This window comes from Semicossyphus pulcher, unplaced genomic scaffold (genome assembly GCF_022749685.1).
Source record: "Semicossyphus pulcher isolate SPU_LCO1_2020_fin unplaced genomic scaffold, fSemPul1.0.p SCAF_9, whole genome shotgun sequence".
NCBI classification, from domain to species: domain Eukaryota; kingdom Metazoa; phylum Chordata; class Actinopteri; order Labriformes; family Labridae; genus Semicossyphus; species Semicossyphus pulcher.
The window spans coordinates 32,139,420-32,161,019 of record NW_027211770.1 but is presented as its reverse complement, the minus strand read 5'-3'; the positions used below and the strand labels follow the sequence as shown (position 1 = coordinate 32,161,019).

The following is a 21,600-nucleotide window of genomic DNA, read 5'->3' as shown; positions in this document are numbered from 1 at the left end:
AAGTTCCCTGGATAACACGCAGACTCCACACAGAAAGGCCCACTACGTCTGAACTGGGAATCGAACCAGGAACCTTCTAGCTGTGAGGTTACAGTGTTAACCTCACACTCTTCTAATATTAAAAACCTTACATGTCCTGACTTGTAAAAATGTCCCCGTGTTTGACTCTGTGTCTCTCTCCCTGTACTTCCTGTCTATCTTCACTCTATTGATACCTAACTGGGAAATAGTGATACTGTGAAGGCAAAGGCCAAATCAATATTGTTCAATCTTTAAACAATCGATTTTCCTAACTCTGTTCAGTAACAACATTTCTAAGATGTCCTGACCTTCTGAAATGTAGCGACGTCTTCAAATAGTTCCGACTTTCTAAATCTTCTGCTTTCTGTAAAATGTCCTGCCCCCGTCTCCCTCTGCGAGTGTGTCTCTCTGATCGGTGGAACAGTCCTACCTGTTGATACCGGCTGCAGGTGCGACGGCTCGGAGTTGTGTTGGTTTGGTGTAGCCGGGATGAGAGGGCGGGGGGGGCTGGGAGGGCAGAGTCTGGAGGCGGGGCTTTATGGGCACCACAGGTTTGGGTGGAACCGGGACCTGAGTGATGATGATGGGAAGTAAAATGAGTCAGAGCAGCAGAAAGGACGGAAATGATGCTTCCCCATCATCTCTTCAGCAGAAACAAAACTGAAAACTTAGTAAGTGAAATGAAGAATGTTATTTGAATTTATAAAACCACACTCTGCTGCTTCTGCTTTAATAAACACATTTCCTGTTGCTTCTACTTCTTCAATTTTACTTCAATGACAAACATTTTAAGCAGCTCTAATAATCCTCTTTTTGTAGTAAACTTTTAATGTGAAAACTCAGCAGGAAGTGCAGGTTTCACTGATCAATGAAGGAAAAAGGAGAAATGGATTTGAATAAAAAAAAGAACTATTTGTCTAACAGGCTGGTGTTTGTCTGACGCGTGGAATCACTGTGGAAATGAACATTAAACGGAATTTACCAGGTGAGAAATGATTGTGCAGTTAATTCATCAACAGTGCTGTGAAGCTACGAAGAAGAAATCCAGAAACTGGCACACACGGTGCTCATTTTTGTTCCTGAACGCCTCATGACTGTTGGATTTCATGTAGTCTGATTGTGTTCAACTCATCAGCCCACACCTCCCAACACACCGGACTCAACCAGTGACATCAGCAGAAATCAATAATCATCTGATCAGGATCAAACTTACAGCCATCACCTTCTCATCTCTTCATTCAGTGTCAGTTTACAACCGTATCAGCTTCTTTCTACATGCTAAGAGCTACATGCTAACAGCCAGCAGCATGCAGGTGTACCTGTCCAGGTGTGGCGGGGTCGGGGGGGAGTGGCTTGTCGGGTGGAGCTGGTCGACTCACTAGCAGCTGGAAGGTTAGCGAGGAGGAAGAGAGAAGCTTCAGTGAGAGGAAGAGAAACTTTGCCCTTCCTGTTTATGATTGTCAGCAGGAAACAGGAAACAGGAAACAGGAAGCCGCATGCAGCGAGAATCTTATTTAGTTTGATGCTTTTTAAGTTGCTGCTGCACGCAGACAGAAACGGAGGAAGTGAAGACAAATGTAGAAACAAAAACTGTGAAAAATCAGAGCGATCAGTCGATCCACTCGTGCTGATGACGTTAATTCATGCAGCGTTTTTGCAGTTCGAGTGAGTGTGACCCAAGTTAGTGCTGCATGCTAACATCAAACAGACTTCCTCACAATGCTAACAGAGAGTAGCTACTGTGTTAGCTTCAAGTCCCCATCATATATCTCTCATTATATAGCTGATGAGCTGGATTAAAACTGCTCAGCTCTGCAGTCAGTTTTAGTCACACAGAAGAGGTTAGCTAACTGGCTAGCTAGCTTTGTGGGCTAACGTTGCCTACCAGGGCTAGCGCGTTCCAAGCTAGTGAACCATTTTCACTGAAGTAATTTCTGTCGTGAGCGGGCTCTGATTATAAAATCATCAAACTGTATGTGTTACTTTAGTCCTCCGAGCAGCAGGGGGCGCTGCAGCCTGTGACAGCAGCAGCTTCAGAGACTAATCAGCACAGTCTGTACATGTACTGCAGACAAACACAGGACAGACAGCAACACTACACACTACAGGTGACTGTACCTGGCTGGGGGGGTCGGGGGGCAGAGGCTTGGTGGGGGGGGCTGGTCGCTGTTCAACAGATTGAAGCAGCAGAAAGAAAAGTCAGCAGGTCACATGATCCGGGTTTGAATCCTGTTTGTTTATCGTCAGTGTCATCGAGTTAAAGGGATAGTTCAGATTATTCAGACGACTACAATCCTTCGATCAACAGTGTGATGCCGTCTCATGCTTTCAAGTCAAATGTTCCTGATGCAAGAAAGTGTGAAGGATGGAGCGGCTGGGTTCTTCTTTAGAACAAAGATCTGAACTATACCTTAACTTTTAGAAACATCAATAAATGTCATAAAAAAACTTCTTCAGTCTGTTGGTCTTCACAGGTCCTCGAATCTGAGAGCTGAGCTGAGACCAGCTTTAAACGATCTCATGTCCAATCAGGTCTGTGAGCGTCCTGATGTGATGAAGTGATGAAAACATTAATCTGGGGAATTACTGGAAGTTGATAAACCGTCATCCCTGCAGTGGCGTCTCCCTACAACCTGTCCTTTTTTTAGGTTACAGCTGACATCCACGTACGTCTCCAGTCCATCGGCTGGTTTGACAAACGACGGTTTAATCAGATTGAATCCATGTCAGCGTGAGTAATAAATAACTTTCCCTGTTGGATCTGGTGATGCGTGCACTCCGCTTTGACTCCTTATAAACGGTGGATTTAAAGCCACAGAGACACTTCCTGTGAACCTGTTGGACCAGGACATTTTTAATTTGGTCAACTAGAAAGACTCAACCGAGCCCAAACTGAGCTGCTGTTTGCTGAAACGAGCAAAATGGAAAGAGAAGATATCAGAGGTGGTCAAAGCAAACCGAACATTTGATTTTTTCATGCAAATTGAGTTAAAAGTTCTGACTGCCCTCGGGTCTCTGTCAGATCATGTCTCCATAAATAAGTTATGTTTTGCGGGTTGTGTCTGCTCTGATTCAGTTCAGCTCAAAGTTTTGGACCTGTGAAGAACCTGACTTCAGACTAAGTGACAAAAACATCATGCACAGCTGGAGCAGAACAACAGTCACAACAGCAGACCGCCAACAACAAAACGGGGACAGAAACACAAATCTGTAACTGACAGCAGAGAGACAAACACAGACGCCTCCAGGTGAGGTTACCTGCGGCAGGGGTTTTAGGGCGGGGTCAGGGGGGAGTGGCTTAGAGGGAGGAGCAGGTCTGTCAAGTTCCTGATAGGAGAGAAAACAGGAAGCAGAGGCAGAGTGATACATGCACTGAAGAGGAGGTCAAAGGTCAAACGAGCAGGAGTGTTAATGTGAGGAAGAAAAATTGATAAAAACATCTGTAGCTGTGATGTTGTGTCACTTCCTTCCACTGTGTCTTTCACAATACAATCATGACGAAACAAGTAACATTCAGGTTCCTGTTACAGGAGCTCATTCAAAAGCCCCACTGACTTTTAACACAAACAAGAGCTTTACTTAGCACGGCGTCCAGAGCTCCAATCCATGTGTGTGGATGAAGATGGTGAAAAGATGTCATATTGTTAGATCATTCGGTTAAAACAGACATTATACCATGGTCTGCTTTCTGATTGGCTGCCAGGTGTCCATTATTTTCTAACAATGGACACCTTCTCTACAGTTTTGGTGAAACTGTCTGTTCACTGCTCTGAACTAACGTTCTGAAACCTACTTATAGTGTGGATCACATTAGCAACAGGAAACATGGCCGACAGGAAACACGGAAGACCGTAGACTTTGCCGACAGTATGCATGGACGACACTAAACATAGTGTACATAATACACGGAGGACACTAAATATGGCCGACAGGAAACACGGAGGACCGTAGACTTTGCCGACAGTAAACATGGCCGACAGGAAACATGGAGGACAGTAAACATGGCCGACAGGAAACATGACCGACAATAAACATGGCCGACAGGAAACATGGAGGACAGTAAACATGAAGGACAGGAAACATGAAGGACAGGAAACATGGCCGACAGTAAACATGAAGGACAGTAAACATGGAGGACAGTAAACATGAAGGACAGTAAACATGAAGGACAGTAAACATGGAGGACAGTAAACATGAAGGACAGTAAACATGGAGGACAGTAAACATGAAGGACAGTAAACATGAAGGACAGTAAACATGGAGGACAGGAAACATGAAGGACAGGAAACATGAAGGACAGGAAACATGAAGGACAGGAAACATGGCCGAAAGTAAACATGAAGGACAGTAAACATGGAGGACAGTAAACATGAAGGACAGTAAACATGAAGGACAGTAAACATGGAGGACAGTAAACATGAAGGACAGTAAACATGAAGGACAGTAAACATGAAGGACAGTAAACATGGAGGACAGTAAACATGAAGGACAGTAAACATGAAGGACAGTAAACATGAAGGACAGTAAACATGGAGGACAGTAAACATGAAGGACAGGAAACATGAAGGACAGGAAACATGGCCGACAGTAAACATGGAGGACAGTAAACATGAAGGACAGTAAACATGGAGGACAGTAAACATGAAGGACAGTAACATACTGTCAGGTTACATGTACTGCATGTCAACCGTACAGAATGTTATTGACTTTGAATCTTGCTAGCAGAGGGTTAGCTTCTTGGCTAATAGCAAAGCTGAAGCATTCTATGAGCTGAGCGAACCAGCTGCAAAGTCTTAGCCCATACCCGTTCTATTTACTGGAGCGGTAAAACACGTGGAATGGGATATTATTGTGTTTAAACAGGTAATTAGGAGTCACCCTCCTGATTTGAGGGGGAGGTAAGGTTGCTATGGCTACCTCTGTGCAGGTCAGTGGGATGTCGTTCTGAGGCTTCAGCTGGTATCTCAGAGGCCGGACCTGCTCTCCGTTCCTGCCGTCCACTCGCTCCATCACCGGCGTCCTGACCAGACGATAAATAACAAACCTGTGAGAAAAATATCAAAACACTGGACGGACTTTATTGTCCCAACGTTCTTAATTACAGACATGAAGTCTTGTTTCTGCTGTCTAAAACATTATTTCATAGTGATGCATTCAAGGAGGCTCAGACATTTGAGAGCTGACATTTCTCTCATGTTTTATGTGCTGTTTTAATATAATACAGTTTTACTTTTGTTACTTTATGTATACATTTTGAATGCATGACTTTTACTTGTAACAGATCATTTCTTTGACAATATATTACACTATAACAACAACACAGAGCTAAAACATCACGACACAACATTTAATGAAGACTAACACATCACCTTCATTTATCGGTTCACACACAACATAAACACAACTGTTACAGCTGCTGGAGGAGAGAGGGTTATCATGAGTAGTTCAGGGTCTGCACTGCTGTGGGAAATATCCGTTCCGAGAGTTTTTGTAGGTTTGACTCTCAGACTCGTAGGAGAGACAAAACGAACAGACTTAAAGCTGCACCTCTGTATTCTCTCTTTAACCTTTGAGGACTTCATTACCCAGAAACCTCTCTGACATATAGTATATCCAGTATTTAATGTCTTACTGGAGATTATTTTTTAAAGATGTGGATGAGTGCAGCTTTAAGCTCTGAGGTGGATTTTCTCTGCAGGAGGGGTCAGCTCAGAGAGGTGAGGACTTAAATCATAGATGTATTCATGTCACTCAAACGTCACCTCTCTGACTCTACAGGGACGGACTACAGACCAGGACCAGCTGTACCTGCAGACGTGGGAGGGGGCAAACTCCAAACCCAACGTCTCAAAGTTTTTCACACTGCATTATGGGTAAAAAAAAAAACACACACCAGAATCAGACTCCAGATATGATGTTGTTTAAACTGTTAGCAAATGTATGTGTCTATGTGTGTGTGTGTAACAACTTCTGATTCTCGTTGAAGCTGCACATCGAGTTATTTAAGCACAAAAACAAGATGGTGAAAATATCAAAAACCCTGACCTCGATCACACACACACACACACACACACACACACACACACACACACACACACACACACACTCTGAGTGTTACCGGCTGTGCTGTCTGGATTTATGGAACGGGCTGTTGGGTCCCAAACAGAAGAGACTGCGACGGAGCCGAGGGAAGCGCAGGGCGAGGAAGAGGAGCACGACGGGCAGGACGAAGAGGAAGATGATGAGCAGAGCCACTCGGACCGGGTCGGACTCTGAACACGGAGGGAGGACGGGTTAAACAGAGTCAGTTTATCATTCACACAGTGTTGATCGGAGAGTGTGTTACCTCCAGCAGCTCTGGCCGGGCCGCTGTCCACGCTGCCTCCATGACCAGAGAACCTGCAGTCCGGAGGAGCCCAGCCCACCTCACAGTGACAGTTCTTGTTACTGTTACACACCTGAGACACACAAACACTGCACAAGGTTACCCACTGACACCCACAAAATCTGCTCAACATTTTCAGGGTTACATACATACTTCGTACTCAGTCAGGTAGAAATATCAGGGTGTCCTTCGACATCTATTAGAGACAGCAGCTTGTTTTGGCTCTTCTGACCCACAGTCCCAGAGAGCAAAGAGCCGTCTGTCTCCACCGACACGTTCGACTGAACTACAAATATAAAATGTGTCTTGTTGGGACCTTTCAGCTCACCCCATGACCGTTACACTTGCTTCGACATTCATCCACGCCAAACACCGACACGTCCTGACACTTCTGGTTCAAACAGGCCTGAAACATAAGAACAACACAGAATATTTACAGTGTGTTTTAATCATTAACGCTTCACTTTGCCCCATTGGTTCCCTGTTTTTATATTTGTTTCAGAAAACAGTTCAGTTCTCTCTGGAATCTAAACCATATTGTTTCCTTCCCGCCTGCAGGGGGCGCCGTCTGACCTTGCCGGGGCTGCAGGCGGTGCCCTGGGCGACGGTGGCGGGGTCCGACACGTCGTCTCCCAGGTGGAAGAAGGTTCCTCTGCAGACCAGGTCGCTGTGGTTGAATCGGACCTTTGTGGTGAGGATCTCTGCATTGGTGCCCAGCAGGGGGCGCTGCTTCCCACCCTGACACTGGATCCTGCCGCAGTGAACGTCACTGCAACGCAACAATCAACACAGTGAACATCAGTGCAACAACACGGAGCTGACATCTACTTTAACTGTGCACCATGTGTGCACTCACGAGTTTCCACAGGGAACATAGGAGCCGTTGCTCAGCTGACCACAGTTTCCAAATTTGTTTCCCTGTTTGTTGACTGATGAGAAACAGACAGCTGGAGCGCTGGTGGCATCTGCAGACAGAAGAGAGAGAGAGAGAGAGAGAGAGAGGGAGGGGTCGTCCTGGTATTATACAAACTGGTTAACTGGTTTAAGAGCTGAACTGGCTGTAGGTCACTGTGAGGTGATTATTTAAAGCTGAGAAAGTGAAGTCATTCTGGCTTTGTATAAACTGACTTTTGGCCCTGTAGAAAAGGGTTCCAGTGTTAGCTAATCAATAATTTGCCAAGTCTAAAAACAGGTTGTTGCTCAAACAGGTCAGAATAAACTGGTTTTGTCTCAGTATAAACTGGTTTTGGCTGTATGGGGTAAAGTTTAAACTGCCGTCTTACTGGGTCCCCACAGCATCTGGCACTGGGTGTTCATGCTGGCGCATATTCCTCCGTAGCAGTAGGAGGCGCTGTCCTCGCAGGGCTCCCCGTTCTGCAGGAAGACGTTTGGGGGGCAGTAAGGGGAGGAGCCAGTGCAGAACTCCGGGAGGTCGCACTCTCCGAGCGGCTCGCGACACACTGAACCTGCTACCTGCAGCTGAGGAGGAAGGAGGGAGTAAATCTGAGTGTGTCATGAAAATTATGTTTATGTGTGTGTGTGCGTGTGTGCGTGTGTGTGTGTGTGTGTCGGTCTGACCTTGCAGTCCTGGCAGCAGATGCCATCAGATGAGCACTGAGCTCCAGGAACCAGCTGACAGGTGGAGGCGTTACAGCAGGGGTCCTCACACTCCTGACCAATCAGAGCACGGCATCACATCAACCTCTCATACAGACCACAAAGATAACTCTCTGATGTGTCTTTATGCAGATACAATTCAAGAACACAGACAGGTAAACAGACAGGTATGCAGACAGGTGTAGAGGTGAGTACCTCCAGCAGGCCGCAGTCACACTCCTCTCCTTTCTCCACGTACAGGTTTCCACAGCGTGGTCCTCCCAGCAGACGCTCCGGCTGCGGCACGTTGAACAGACACATCCCGCCGCCGTGCAGGAGGCTGACGGACAGATCTGCAGCGCTGCAGCTGCTGAACTGCTGACCCGGCATGAACCTGGGGGTCAGAGGTCAGGGCCAGGTAGGTGTAAAAGACAGATACGGCCGCAGTATAAAACAGAGGTATAAATATAAATATAAAATAACTAAAATAAACTCTGTCACTTGTGGATATCTAAGACAAGTTGATCTTGGTGATAAAGTGTGTCTGACATATCGAGGTTCTGACCCGGTTGAGGGTTCCATGATGCATCCTCCGAGCCGCGGTTCGTTCTGACATGAGCAGCTGCGCTCAGCGGTGTCGTGACTCATCCCGAGGTTGTGGCCGAGCTCATGAGCGACAGTGGAGGCCACGCCCAGAACGCTCACCAGGTGATCCTGAGAGAGAGACAGACAGGTGTTCAGACTGAGTCGCTTCTGTTTAAACTGGTGGAATCTCAGTAACGAATAATAATAACTAATGAAGATCATCCAAAGCTTGAATTCAGTTGAACATGAAGCATAAAAACTGTCAGTATCTTGTACGACCAAACGATAAGAAAACGCAGCCTTGATTTATGATGTTTCATCTTTTGTTCCAGATTTCAACATAAAGAGTCGCCTCACCACGTTGACTCCACCCGAGCGGTCTCTGGAGCACATGGAGGACTGAGACGCCATCCCCACCGTGGTGCCGTCAAAAGAGCCCCCCCTGTAACATCAAAAGAGCCCTTCATAAACAGAATCAGAACCACAAACTGTCACTCAGTCACACGCCGCGGTCCTCCTACATGACGAGCTGTGCGTTGTCGTGTCGAAGGCGTGGAAGCAGCTCTCTGGTTCTCCACTCCAGGAAGTTGCTCAGCGTGTCGGTGGGACTCTTCTTCACCGGGATCTTATCGCGGTCGCTCCAGATCTCCAGCCCGGTCAGCGCCACGCGGACGTTCAGAGGACGGTAGAACTGAAAAAAAGGAGCAGAAAGACTCAGCTCAGTTCTTCTTCTTCAGCTGATTTATACTGTTTACAGGAACCTGGAGGTCAGAGGTCACAGCTCTCACCCAGTCCACCTGGTTGGCCACGTCCAGCATGCGGTAGATGATGGTCTTATTGTTCTTCTGGTAGTTCAGAAACTGTGGGGCAGATTGGACAGTTAATTAGTACATTTTATATGTTGTGCTGCCATCTTGTGTCAGAAATCGGCTCTGCTGCATCAAAATCACGAGTTATCAGTTTTATTGAATTTAAATGAATACTGAGCAAAACATTCTTTAAAGATAATTCTGATGTTTTGAAACCTGGACCCTATTTTTATATTCAAATTGGTCTCTTCCAAGCCACCAGACTCCATTGAAAAAAACAATAATTTTATGTCACATGGTACATGGGAGTTGCAGGTCTACCACTACCTTGATCTGTACGTACCTTTGCCTTTTTGTACATTAAAAATATTGTATATTTAAAACAACAAAGTCACAGAATAACAAGAACAAACTAACTGATCGAGGCAGAAGCAGACAGGCAAACAGCGAAGTAAAATCAGTGTTTTTCTGAATGGAGTCTGGTGCGTGTGCAGAGAGCGATGTAACGTCTGTGTGTGGTTAAAACAATCATCTTCCTCTGTAACAAAAAGGTCTATCTCTGTAGGGATCCTTTCTGTCATGTTGTCACACACTTAGAATAACAATCTGAGCCTGTCAGTGGAAACAACAAGAACTGTTAGTGGACGACCTTTGACCCATCAAGGATTATGTTGCAGCCATTACAGCCTGTTTCACTGCTGCAGGATGAACACATCTACTGGAGACGCTTCTTCTGAATGTGTAAAAACATAGGGCCCAGGTTTAAACATTCTGATAATACCCTTAAAGAAAACAATCAGATGAATCAATAAGATAATAAACTGACCTCCTGGTGGTCGGCCACCAGCACCAGCTCGATGTATTTGGTCTCTGACAGGATGTCTCTCTTCCTCTGCAGACGAGAGGTCAGAGGTCAGAAACTGCTACATGTTACGTCACTACAGATATTTTCAGACACAGCTGATGGTTCCTGTCTCACCCTGTGTGTGCGTGTGGAGCTGTGGATCGGAGGCACAGCGGTGTGAGAGACCCCGCAGCCTCCTGCACTGCCGCCCTCCAGTGGGCTGGTGGAGAACAGCAGATGGACTCCCTCTTCATCCTCTCCTCCTCCGCTCCCTCCACTCCCATCTCTTCCACTCTCCCCTCCTCGCCCCTCCTCCCCCTGGTAGTGGTGGTGGTGGTGGTCGTTCCCCTGAGGCTGCAGCTCAAAGCTCAGGGTGGAGTTGATGGCGATGATGCCTCTGCAGGACGAAACACAGGAAGTATTACCTGGCGCTCCCAGAACAGATTCAAGCTGTTGCACAGTTATCTTTTGATCCACAGCGAACATCATGTACTGTCTGGTTTCAGCACCAACCACTCAAACTGTAACAGAAACCTTACTGATGACCTTCAGATCATTGTCACTCATTTTTATTTCTTGTCTAAAAACAAGCTCCAGCAGCGCTCCTGCTGTGTGACCTTGAACGTATCTTTGCCTGTCACCTGTGCAGATTTAATCAACTTGTTCCTTCTTGGTTGTTTCTCCATTTTTAATCAACATAACTCTTAAGTTTAGTCGAGGGAAACCAGGAGCTACTTCCAGCTCATAATCCACTTAGAGGTTTATTCCACTATTTTTAAACCTTGGCCTTATTTTGACATATTTGAGGATATAAATGACAAACAGTGTGTGAATGTCTCCAGTAGATGTGTTCATCCTGCAGCAGTGAAACAGGCTGTAATGGCTGCAACATAATCCTTGATGGGTCAAAGGTCGTCCACTAAAAGTTCTTGTTCCACTGACCGGCTCAGATTGTTATTCTAAGTGTGTGACAACATGACAGAAAGGATCCCTACAGAGATAGACCTTTTTGTTACAGAGGAAGATGATTGTTTTAACCACACACAGACGAAGAGAGCGATGTAACGTCTGAGCCTGTAGATATGAAACTAATGTTAAAGCCTTCCTGAATCAAACGAAGAAAAACTGTAAAAGACTAAATTTATGGAAACAGTTAAAAAGTTCTCTCCCTCCTGAGGCCTCTGTGTCTCTGACCTGACCTCAAACTGGACCTGGTTCCGGTCACATGATCTGTTAACTACCCCCTTAATCCTCCTTGTGGCCTCCTGCAGCCTTCACACTGTGGGCCGCAGAGGTCAGAGGTCACTCTCTTTGATCCGGATCAGTTTGACCTGCAGAGGAACGCTGATGTGGTGGCTCACGTTTTCTGCTGAGATCAGCCGAGAAACACAAAGACCTGAATCACTGTAGATCCTGGACTCTGCTCAAAGCCGATTGGAAGTTTTGTGGGTTTAAGAGATTATTTTCAGTGTTTCTCTGAATGTGCTGTAAGTGTTACACACTGAGCTGTCAGTGATCCTGTCCTCTGACCAAACTGTTTTATTCCTCGTACACATATTTGTCCTCTTACTGTGTGTCAGGCGTTTTTCACACACCTCCTGGTACGGCGCACAAATGTGGGATGAAAGATGTTTTACAATTTTAGAGTCAAACTTAAGACTTTCTATAAAGTTTCTCTAGTAAAGAGATTTTACAGATTTACAGATAAATTATATATAAATATATAACCATTAAAATGTCAGTGTACTAATGGACAACATCTGAAGGTCAGAACGGACTCTGAAACATGAGGAAATCTGCTCTTGTCAACTTTCATGTGCAAAAAGTAGAATTGAAAAGTAGAGATGATCCAACAGAGCAAACATCTGTTTCTTATTGTCATGTTATTTAATTTACAAATGTTTTATATTTCTTAAACTGCAAGCTAAACTAAAGAGTTATTTTAAACCATAAATCATAATAAACAATAGAATTATTGACATATTTTGGAACACTTTGCTAAATCAACACACCAGACATTTTAATCCAACACAATTCTGAATGTAGAAACACGAATTAAATATTTGTTAACAAAACAGTGATTATTCAAAGTGTGAACATGTTTTAGTTTTTTTAATATTTACATTTTTAGGAGCAGAGAGAAAAAGTTTGTTAAGTTTCATCTACAATATCCTGAGAATCAGGTGTGCTCCAGGTATCAAACTTTGATCTTAGAAGTATTTAACAGGATTATTCAAACAATGACCTCCTAAAAGGACTGAAGCAAGTCTTCTCTCATGTTCACATAAATAACTTTGCGAGCGATCCTGCTCCACAGTTTGAGCATCGCCGGGCTGAAACCTGAAGACAAACTGATGTTCGATCCCTGAAGAAAACCACGGACAGATTTCAATGTCGATGCAACACGAGAATCATGTTTATTACACTTCTTTTTCCTTTAGAGAGCATTTTACTGTCTGTGATCACCTGAATCAGGGAGGAGTCAGAGCAGACAGGAAGTTGTTCTGACAACCTGTTTAAAAACAACGTAAAACTCCACCTGATTGATGTAACACTTTCCTGAACTTGTTGGATGTTTGACACCTACAGAAACTAACTCTTCAGACAGATGAAAGTTCGGTGCCTTATATTTTAATTGGATTATTTTGTGACGTAATGACTAAATGACTGTTTTCCTTTTTAACAGACTAATAAATCAAACGTCTCAGGTGAGTCAGAGCTGGGCTGTCACAGAGGATCTTTGTCTCAATAAACCTTCACCTGAAAAGATGCTTTGATTTAAATCAAGAAAAAACTTGTGTGTGTGTGTGTGTGTGTGTGTGTGTGTGTGTGTGTGTGTGTGTGTGTCAGGTGACTGACCGGAGTCCGGAGCAGGTGCTCAGAGCGACTCTGGACTGGGGGAATCCTCGCACATTTCCGTGATAATAACAGTGAGTCTGCACACAAACACAAACATAAGTCACGCACACACAGACAGATAGTGTGATATCATATGGCGGTGCATTCACTGACTCACCACAGGGGCGGCTCTCACAGACACTCCGGTGCCGTTGGGCAGGTAGTAGAAGACGTTTGGCGGTTTGGGCAGCAGGTCGCTGCAGAGACACGACACACACTCACGTCACACGCTGTACGTTTATGATGTGTTTAAGGACAGCCTGTAAATCACACTCACCGGTTCTTCTCCAGGTCCAGCAGGAAGAGACGCCCCCCCACCTCCAGCCCACACTGCAGCCTGTCGGGGTGACCGTCCTGGAAACACACAGGAGGAAAGGTCCAGGTATTATCAAGGTGATTTAAAAGGACAGACAGACAAGATGGCAGCGTCTGAAGCACGCAGATCATTTCAGACTTTAATCAGGCAACGTTATTATGCAATGATCATAAAATCCTTCTTTAGCTTAAAGCAGCCATTCACCGCTGTCAGTCAAAGCTGGTGTTCTCTGTAATCCATAGAAGCATTGATATTTGAGGAGAAAGTTGAACAAACAGCTCGTAGTTTCGCCCATTCTACATTCCTACAACACCCAGCATGCATTGCGCCCCTCCTTCTGAAAGGAACGGCCCAGTGAGAGACGCTGGAGTGAAATACTACCGCTTCTCTGCAGGCGACGGCTCAGAGCGGGACAGAGTCTGAAATACGACGAGAACATACCGTCGTCTAAAAATCACTTCGGTCTACATCTCACACCTGACGATTCTGAACGAGACGTGACTCAGGTATAAATGTGGGATGTCTGGGAGGAAAAACAGGAGAGCAGGCAGCGATCAAAGCACCTCACGGAACAAACGATTACATTTTACGGTGTGAGACATCGGAGGCGGCGTCCTAGATTGAGGAAGTGTAGTTTGGCGAGCTCGCTGGCTGCTCCAGATGACGCGTTTTACGTAGTCTGGCGTAGTTGAAAATCGGCGAACTGGCCCTTTAAGAGGAGATGAACAAAAGCATCATAAATAAAGCTGCTTTTAGAAATGATAAGCGAGCGGCTCTGTCCTGCAGCAGAAGAACCCAACACAGAGGAACACTCCGGTAACGCTGTAGCTTCACGTCAGCTTTAACGTGACTGTCAGAGTAAAGTCTGCAGCACAGACACTTTAAAGGATTATAAAATAAGATTATTAGTGATCCAGGATCAGCACCATTTCTTATTGTGTCTGTGTCGCTTCCTTTTTTTTAGTCCTTTAGGAAGTGGGCGGGACTAAGCACATCCGTTATCCAATCAGTGTCTTTTCCTGCCTGTTGATGGAGCTGCTCTTTGAAGAGGAGACGCTTCCTCTCCGACGCCTCCGAGCTTTCTCCTCGCAGCTCACAAGGAAGTCGAGGTGTGTGTGCGTGTGCGTGTGCTCCTTTTAAAACACTTTTTATAGTTCATTTCTATTTCCCACATTCAGCTCTTAATTTGCAGGACACTTTCTTTTCTCGTTCTTCATATTTCATAAAAGGCAAAAGCCAAAGAGATAACCGTAGCAGAAACAAAAAGGTATATTTCCTCTCCCAGTTTGAAGCTCTAAATATTGTTTTCAGCACTGTTGGCGATTAAAACTATTTTCCAGAAATATTATCAATAATTTCAGACTGAGCCTTTAAAACATTTCAGGAGGGATTCAGCGATGTCTAACAGTCTGAGGACGTGACCTCGGCCTGCAGGGTGCAGCTCGTGTTTGACTCTTTTAAAGGCATTTTGGGTGGAGTGCTCCTTTACAACGAGCAGAATTCCCCTCTCAGGCGTGTCCCTGTACTCTGTGCTGTGTTGGGGTCAGGGCATTGTGCAGCAGGATGGGGGGGTGTTGGCTGAGTCATGTTGGGTGGGACTGACTGTAACGACACTTCAGAATTAACCTCAAACACAGGAAACCAGAGACGCCAGAGAAGAAGAAGAAGAGGAAGAAGAACTGAATATTCTCCACGTTTCTGTCCTCATGGAGACGATCTGCTGAGTCTGAACGATTAACTCTGACCACACACTCTAATGCAGCCAGGAGGCGTTCACTGACCTGCTCTCTGTGCGGACAAAACAAGTGCTGCACAATCAGCCACATTACAGAAACAAAGCTCAATGAACTAACGACAATGAAAATAAATACACCTCCTCCTTTATAATTCTAATCATCATTGCATTGACCAGGAAATTACTGGACCTTTACTTTATTTCATTACATCAGACACACAGGTCCGTATCAAAACACATACATACAATACAAGACAGAGACGAGGACAAGCGAGGGATAACGACAGGAATAAAATCATCACAGTCTCGATGCTGATGTGGACATCAGTCCCAATCAGCATACAAAAGCAAAGTAAATAGACAACAATGAAAGGTTGAAATCATTACAGTTTACACCTGCCATTTAAAACACATAAAGACAATGTTTCCAGAAACAAGAAAAACACCTTGTGTCACTTAGTGTGTGCTGACATGGTGCCATCATGATTACATTCGTAGAGTCAGATAATCGACTCCTGAGCACGGCGTGAAAGGTTGGAACGTTATTAGATACAAACATATCGCTTGCACTCGTCCACCTTGGTACCTTAAGTAGGATTCAAAAAGCATCACTGTCTGCCACCTGAAGCTTTTTCATCTTAGCTTTACTGTAGTCACAGCACAGGTGGGCTGTGTAGAGTGGAGGACAGTGAGCTCTAAGTGAGCAACTGTGCACGTGTGAAGTTTGTTACAGTTTGAAACACTGGCGCTGCACATCGTCGTCATCACTGAAGTTATTCCTGATTATGTGACCGAAGTATTTTACTTTATTAACGACACTAAGCGCCTGATCAGATAAAGAATCAGCTGACTGTTTGTTTTTTAGCGTGGTGGTTCACGGAGCTGCAGGAGAATCAGCTTCACAAACTGAGTCTGATAATGACCCTTCATGGTTTTTAACGAGGGCAAGCGATGTTAAGAATAATCATCAGAGAGGTCGTGAACCCTGCGTCTGCGCCGCAAAGCAACACGACTAACTTGTTGAAGCAGCTGAAAGAACAAAGTGCAGCATGATGAGTGTGTGAAGGCCGAGAGGAAGAACGAGCTGCTCCCCGTCGTCCAGCGTCACGTCAGACATCCAACAGAGACGCCCTATCACCCAACTCCCAAAGACACACTGAAATTACCCATGATGCACCACATTCAGGTAAAGGACCTGATTTTAAGTCTTAGTTTGATGCTAAATTTGTATGTGTCCTGAATGCAGCACAAGATGAACTGAAAGTGTTTCTCTGTTTATTTAAATGTGAAAGGACAAAAAAAATGTCCCTAAAAAATAACCGTGATCATCCTTTTGGTTAAATCGTGCGGCCCTTCATTCTTCTGACATAACCGCTGAGGACTAAAGCTTTAGTGACGATATCTACGTCACAACAATCGGAACATTCAAACAAATAAAAGAAATGAATCATTCACAGAAAGGCATTCAGCTAAGTCCTGAAAAGCCTTCTAATAAAAGTTTGTTTTAAGGAGATTAAAGAGGACGATGATCCTGCTGACCTGGTTTCCTCAGGCTGCTCTCACAGATTCAGACTTTAACTGTGAACGATCTGTCGCCTCCAGATTTCAACTGTGTCTGAAGACGGAAACCTTATGAACCCCAAACACACAGATGTTACAATAAACTGAAAGGATGCTGAAATAACTACATCAGGATGCAGGTTTGTAAAGAGTCTGGGTTCATGTTTGTCTGTCTGTGAGACGACATGAACACTGCTTTAAAATGACTGTTTTTTGAATGGAGTTTGGTTTGAACATTTCTGATGCGGTTTTAGATCAGGAGAATCTCAACAGATTTATCACTAGAATTAAACTTCAAATATTCACTCACTCACTTGTTACCTGTCTTTGCATTGACTGTAATCATTTTGTATTTGACTGTATCTGGATTCAAACCAGGAAGCACAGCTTTGAGTCTGACCGACCAATCAGGAGTCAGGAGAGGTGCTGGCTATGATTACAATGAGCAAATATTTATTTAAGATAAAACTTTATTCAAGCCGAGTGAAACCAACGGAGGTCAGAGTTCAAGGGTATCAACAATATCAGGTTTCACCTCTCTCTCTCTCTCTCTCTCTTTCACCCCTCACTGTGTTTCACAGCCTCGCTCGCCCCCTCTCACCATCTGCTTAAACTCCTCCCTCCTCCTCTACTAGTTGTTCCCTCTTCTCCCCTAAACTCTCTCTCTCTCTCTGTATGATGAGGTCATGTCTCTCGCCCGCTCTCTAGATGATGTCAGAGCTGCAGAGCCTGGGCGAGGCTGCGAGCCGTCGACCACAACACAAGAAGAAGAAAACAGCTGAGAGCTCAGAGAGTCGGATCTTTAACTGCAGTGAAAGAACAAGTATTATCATCAAAATGTACTTTAAATATAAAAACTAAAGTACTAATGTTATTATACAATCTGATGTTTTTGGATTAATATTACTGCTGCATTCATGTTTAAGGTTTGCTCATTGTAACTACTTTATATACGTTTGGCTAGTTAAATCTGCTGCAATGCATCATGGTCTATAAGATCATCATGTTTGTAGTGTTACTGTCCTGTGAGAGCCGCTTTTCATGAGCCTGTCTTCAGCTTTGTGATGCTTTTTACAGCTAAACCAAGAGAGGGTGTCATACATTATTTAGATTAAAAGGGGAGATAAATGAACTCTTCATACTTTAGTTTATCTCAAAAATTACATCTGGGAATACACAGACAGGAAGGGACGACAAACTACCATCTGTAAATCAATAAACCTTTCAAACTAACTTAGAAAGCAGCATAACAAGTTCTCCATATGTGAACGTTAAAGCTCCTGTGAGGAACGTTTGGTTTGTGTTGATTTTGGCGCCCCCTGTGGACAAAACTCCTCACTTTAAAACAGAAATGGATAAGGACATCACATTTGTTTTTGATTCAGCCTCATGTGTTATATTGTTCAGCTGGATTCCTTTAAACACCATTAAAATATATATATATATATATATATCTGTATATATATATATAATATAAAATAACAGTTAGCAGCCGTGCTAGCATCTGTGAGCTCGTTCAGATCGTAAACAGCAGAAAGTAAAAGTAAATAATGTTGAACTGCTCCTTTAATCAAACACTCCACAACACAGCTCGACTCCTTTCTCCTCGTTTCCTCCTGACTGGGTGGAGTCAGGGTGGGGGGGAATTCTACAGGAAATGATCTCAGAGCTTCTGTCAGCTGCACAGGAAGTGTCCGTCCTTTAACGACCCCCCCTCCCCCTCCTCTGTGTTCCTGCAGGAAGCTGCTGGTGAAAGCCGTCAGCGCTCCAGCTTCCTTCCTCTCTGTTATTACACCGAGTCTCTCCTCTGCTCCTCTGACTGTTAATGAAGGAGGAGACGTACAGCAGTATATGAGGAGGTGCCTTCCTGTCGCTCTGCTCCTCGTGTCCTGATGAAGACCTTCTGCTGCCGCTCAGCCTGAAGAGTCTGACCCTGAACTCAACAGTAACGAATAACTTATTTTAACATTGATCCATTCAGAGCTGCAGACATGGCACCGAGTCGTCTTTAAAGTCAATGAACCTGAGACAAGTTTAGGGTCACACACACACACACACACACACACACACACACAAATCATACTAAGCTGTTTAAATAACCACAGCTGTTCCTGTACCTCACTGATGGAAAACAATCTTCATTTTTCTTCTTCTTCTCATCCTTCTATTCCTCCTTATTCCTCATCTCCTTCTCCTTCTCCACTTTTTCTTCTCCTCCTCCTCTTCATTCCTCCTCTTCTCCGCCCTTTTCCTCTTCTTCTCCTCCTACTCCTTATCTTCTCCTTCTTCTTCCTCTCCTCCTCATTCCGCCTCTTCTTCTTATCCCAGCACTTATTCTTCTTCTCCTTCTTCTTCTCGATCTTATTCCTCCTCTCCTTCTTCTCATCCTTATTTCTCTTCTTCTTCTCCTTCTTCTTGTTGTTGCTCTTCTACTTCTTCTCCTCCTCTTCCATATTCCTCCACTTTGTCTTCTTCTTCTCCTCCTCCTTGTTCCTCAAGTTATTCTTTTTCTTCTTATCCTTATTCCTCTTCTTCTTCTCTAGCTTCTTCTTCTTTTTCTTCTATAATTTTTGATGTTCTTGAACTCCTCTTTCACCTCCTTTGCTGATCTCTGGAGAACAAACTGTTTACACACACACACACACATCCAGGATCTGCTCTCATAGCAACAACTACGACTCCCATCAGGCTTTGACACGAACAGGCTGTAAGCAGTCTAAACACCACAAAAAATACCCTCTTTTGAACATCCATGCTGAGGGGACAACTTCTACTTTTTCTAGGTGCGTGTGTGTGTGTGTGTGTGTGTGTGTCTGTGTGTGTGTGTGGGTGTGTGTGTGTGTAACCAGTGTCTAATAACCAGTAACATAAGAGTCAACTTAAAGAGCAAACCACTAAAAAAACACACATTAAAACACCAGTTACACCAGTTATAAACCAGTAGACACCAGAAATTAGCCAGCAGCAGCATTGCTGGTCTAAACCCCTGACCTTTGACCTGTTGGAGATACACGTTTTTTTCTCTCACCTGTAAAGCTTCGGCAAGGCTCCTCCTCTGTCCGTCCACCAAGATGAAGGGACGAGTCTTCCCCAGCAGGGGGCGCCACCATCTGTCCACACCTGAGGACACAGACACGGTGAGTAAACTGGGAATAAAAAGCCGATATAGGAGCCGATATCAGCCGACTGCAGTTCGGTATCTGTCACTGACTTAGAGACCGCTGAGGGGAGCTGGGGTTTTTTATTTTCAGTCTCACAGGTTGGCGTTTACTGGCGGATCAATCAAACCGATAAATCCTTTATTGACAGTTTGTTATGTGTGTTTATGCTCAAACACTTCCAGCAGACATTTAGTGTCTGCTATATTTTCATACATGTTGGTAATTTAATATAGTATCCAGAACAAGCTTCGGCTTTAAATGTGTGCAGCAGGAAAACTGTTAATGCTAATTATGTTTTTCCCCTATGCTAATATCACTTTTCTTCTTACATGCAAACATTACTTTTTCTGTTCTGCTTTAATTTTCATGGTAATGCTGTTTTTGATGCTAATGTCACTTTCATTTTAAATGCTACTTTTTTATGCTATTAGGGCCTACTGTCTTTTCAAACTAAATTACCCTCGTTACTGCTAATGTTACTTTTATAAAAGGCAGTCATTTGTTTTTGCTGACTTCAGATTACACAGAAACATAGACTACAGCAAATGTTGGCTTGATGATCAATGTTACTGCAAATTAACTTTTTGGCCTGTTTGTTAATTTTCATATATTAAAAGGTTGTTGCTGTAAGTTCTGTCCACATAGTTACCTCTTAAAATTCTAAACAAAAAAATATAACACATCTTCATCGTGTTCTTTCCAAATTAAGACTCAAAGCTCGTGAACACACTGAATGACGTCAGAATAAGGACTTCACAACTTGGAAAATGGACCATCAAGGAGCACGTGAATGCAGCATTAATTAAACACTAATTAACATTCAGAGAAGTTAGCAGAGAAAGGTTAATGTCAGAGGTACACTGTTACCTGGGCAACCGGCCCAGCATTCAATCAGGTCAAAGGTCACAGGCAGGTGATCAGATCAAGTTTTTTTTTACTTTAATCTATCAAGTTTATACACGTCAGACGGCACCAACACTTTAATCGTTACCTGTCACGGTGAGACTGTCGGTGCCGTCCGCCTGTCCGTCCGCAGGCAGAACCCCTTCGTTCTGTGGTGCGTTCAGGGACCTGGCGGCAGTAAACACATCCCGGCCGCTGAGCATCAGTAGCGGCAGCAGCAGCACGGCAGCCCCGCTCATCCTTTCTGCGTCACCGGCAACCGGCAACAGGTTGCTGCTGTCTGATGTGTGTGAGGCAACCCCGTCCTGTTCCCGTTACCTCACCTTGTCTGAGCACCGGGAGAGGCTCTGGATAAACTCCATTCTGCTCCGTTCCCCGGTAACATCCACAGAAACAAGCGGATCAGAGCTGCTGCTGTAGCGGGAAAGTGACCGTTAACTCTGCATTAATGCAGCGGGCAGCCCGCCCGGTCCTCCGGTCCACACCGTTATCTGCGCAGCTCTGAAAAAATCAGTTTTTGGTGCCAAACTGCCGTTAACACCGGTCGGAGCGGCTCGGTTTATGTCAGCTGTGTTCGTCTGGATACCGGACAGTACAGTTTATCTTTCCCGAGGGGCTAATTACCGGAGGACACCGGACCGCCCGTGTTTATACAGAAAGCTAACGCATACGTCATCTAGCTAAGTTAAGCTAACCGGAGCTAACAAGAGATACACCGGATTTTCAGTTTTCAAAATAAAAGCCACCCACAGCTACTATAAACAATAATATTAAATTGACAACAACT

The 21,600-nt window shown here is 44.5% G+C and overlaps 1 protein-coding gene across 2 annotated transcripts in view; it reads right to left on the bottom strand.

The window, feature by feature from the left end:
* adam15 (ADAM metallopeptidase domain 15) overlaps positions 1-21,472 on the bottom strand; it is a 27,347-nt gene extending 5,875 nt beyond the window's left edge. The window contains exons 1-21 of one of the 2 annotated variants that reach the window (XM_069656106.1): positions 20,902-21,472; positions 19,778-19,869; positions 13,416-13,492; positions 13,257-13,335; positions 13,100-13,176; positions 10,376-10,637; positions 10,223-10,288; positions 9,376-9,447; positions 9,109-9,278; positions 8,945-9,029; positions 8,568-8,716; positions 8,219-8,396; positions 7,985-8,077; positions 7,690-7,885; positions 7,263-7,371; positions 6,980-7,175; positions 6,735-6,812; positions 6,368-6,479; positions 6,140-6,293; positions 4,939-5,041; positions 452-591 (exon numbers count right to left, since the gene is read on the bottom strand). In XM_069656106.1, the coding sequence (XP_069512207.1) occupies positions 452-591; positions 4,939-5,041; positions 6,140-6,293; positions 6,368-6,479; positions 6,735-6,812; positions 6,980-7,175; positions 7,263-7,371; positions 7,690-7,885; positions 7,985-8,077; positions 8,219-8,396; positions 8,568-8,716; positions 8,945-9,029; positions 9,109-9,278; positions 9,376-9,447; positions 10,223-10,288; positions 10,376-10,637; positions 13,100-13,176; positions 13,257-13,335; positions 13,416-13,492; positions 19,778-19,869; positions 20,902-21,052 (2,639 nt within the window). In that variant the 5' untranslated portion in view covers positions 21,053-21,472. Of the gene's footprint in view, positions 1-451; positions 592-1,309; positions 1,407-4,938; positions 5,042-6,139; positions 6,294-6,367; positions 6,480-6,734; positions 6,813-6,979; positions 7,176-7,262; positions 7,372-7,689; positions 7,886-7,984; positions 8,078-8,218; positions 8,397-8,567; positions 8,717-8,944; positions 9,030-9,108; positions 9,279-9,375; positions 9,448-10,222; positions 10,289-10,375; positions 10,638-13,099; positions 13,177-13,256; positions 13,336-13,415; positions 13,493-19,777; positions 19,870-20,901 lie in introns of those variants that run through there. The other variant, XM_069656107.1, reaches the window with a different exon arrangement.
* Between the last annotated feature and the right edge of the window lie 128 nt (positions 21,473-21,600).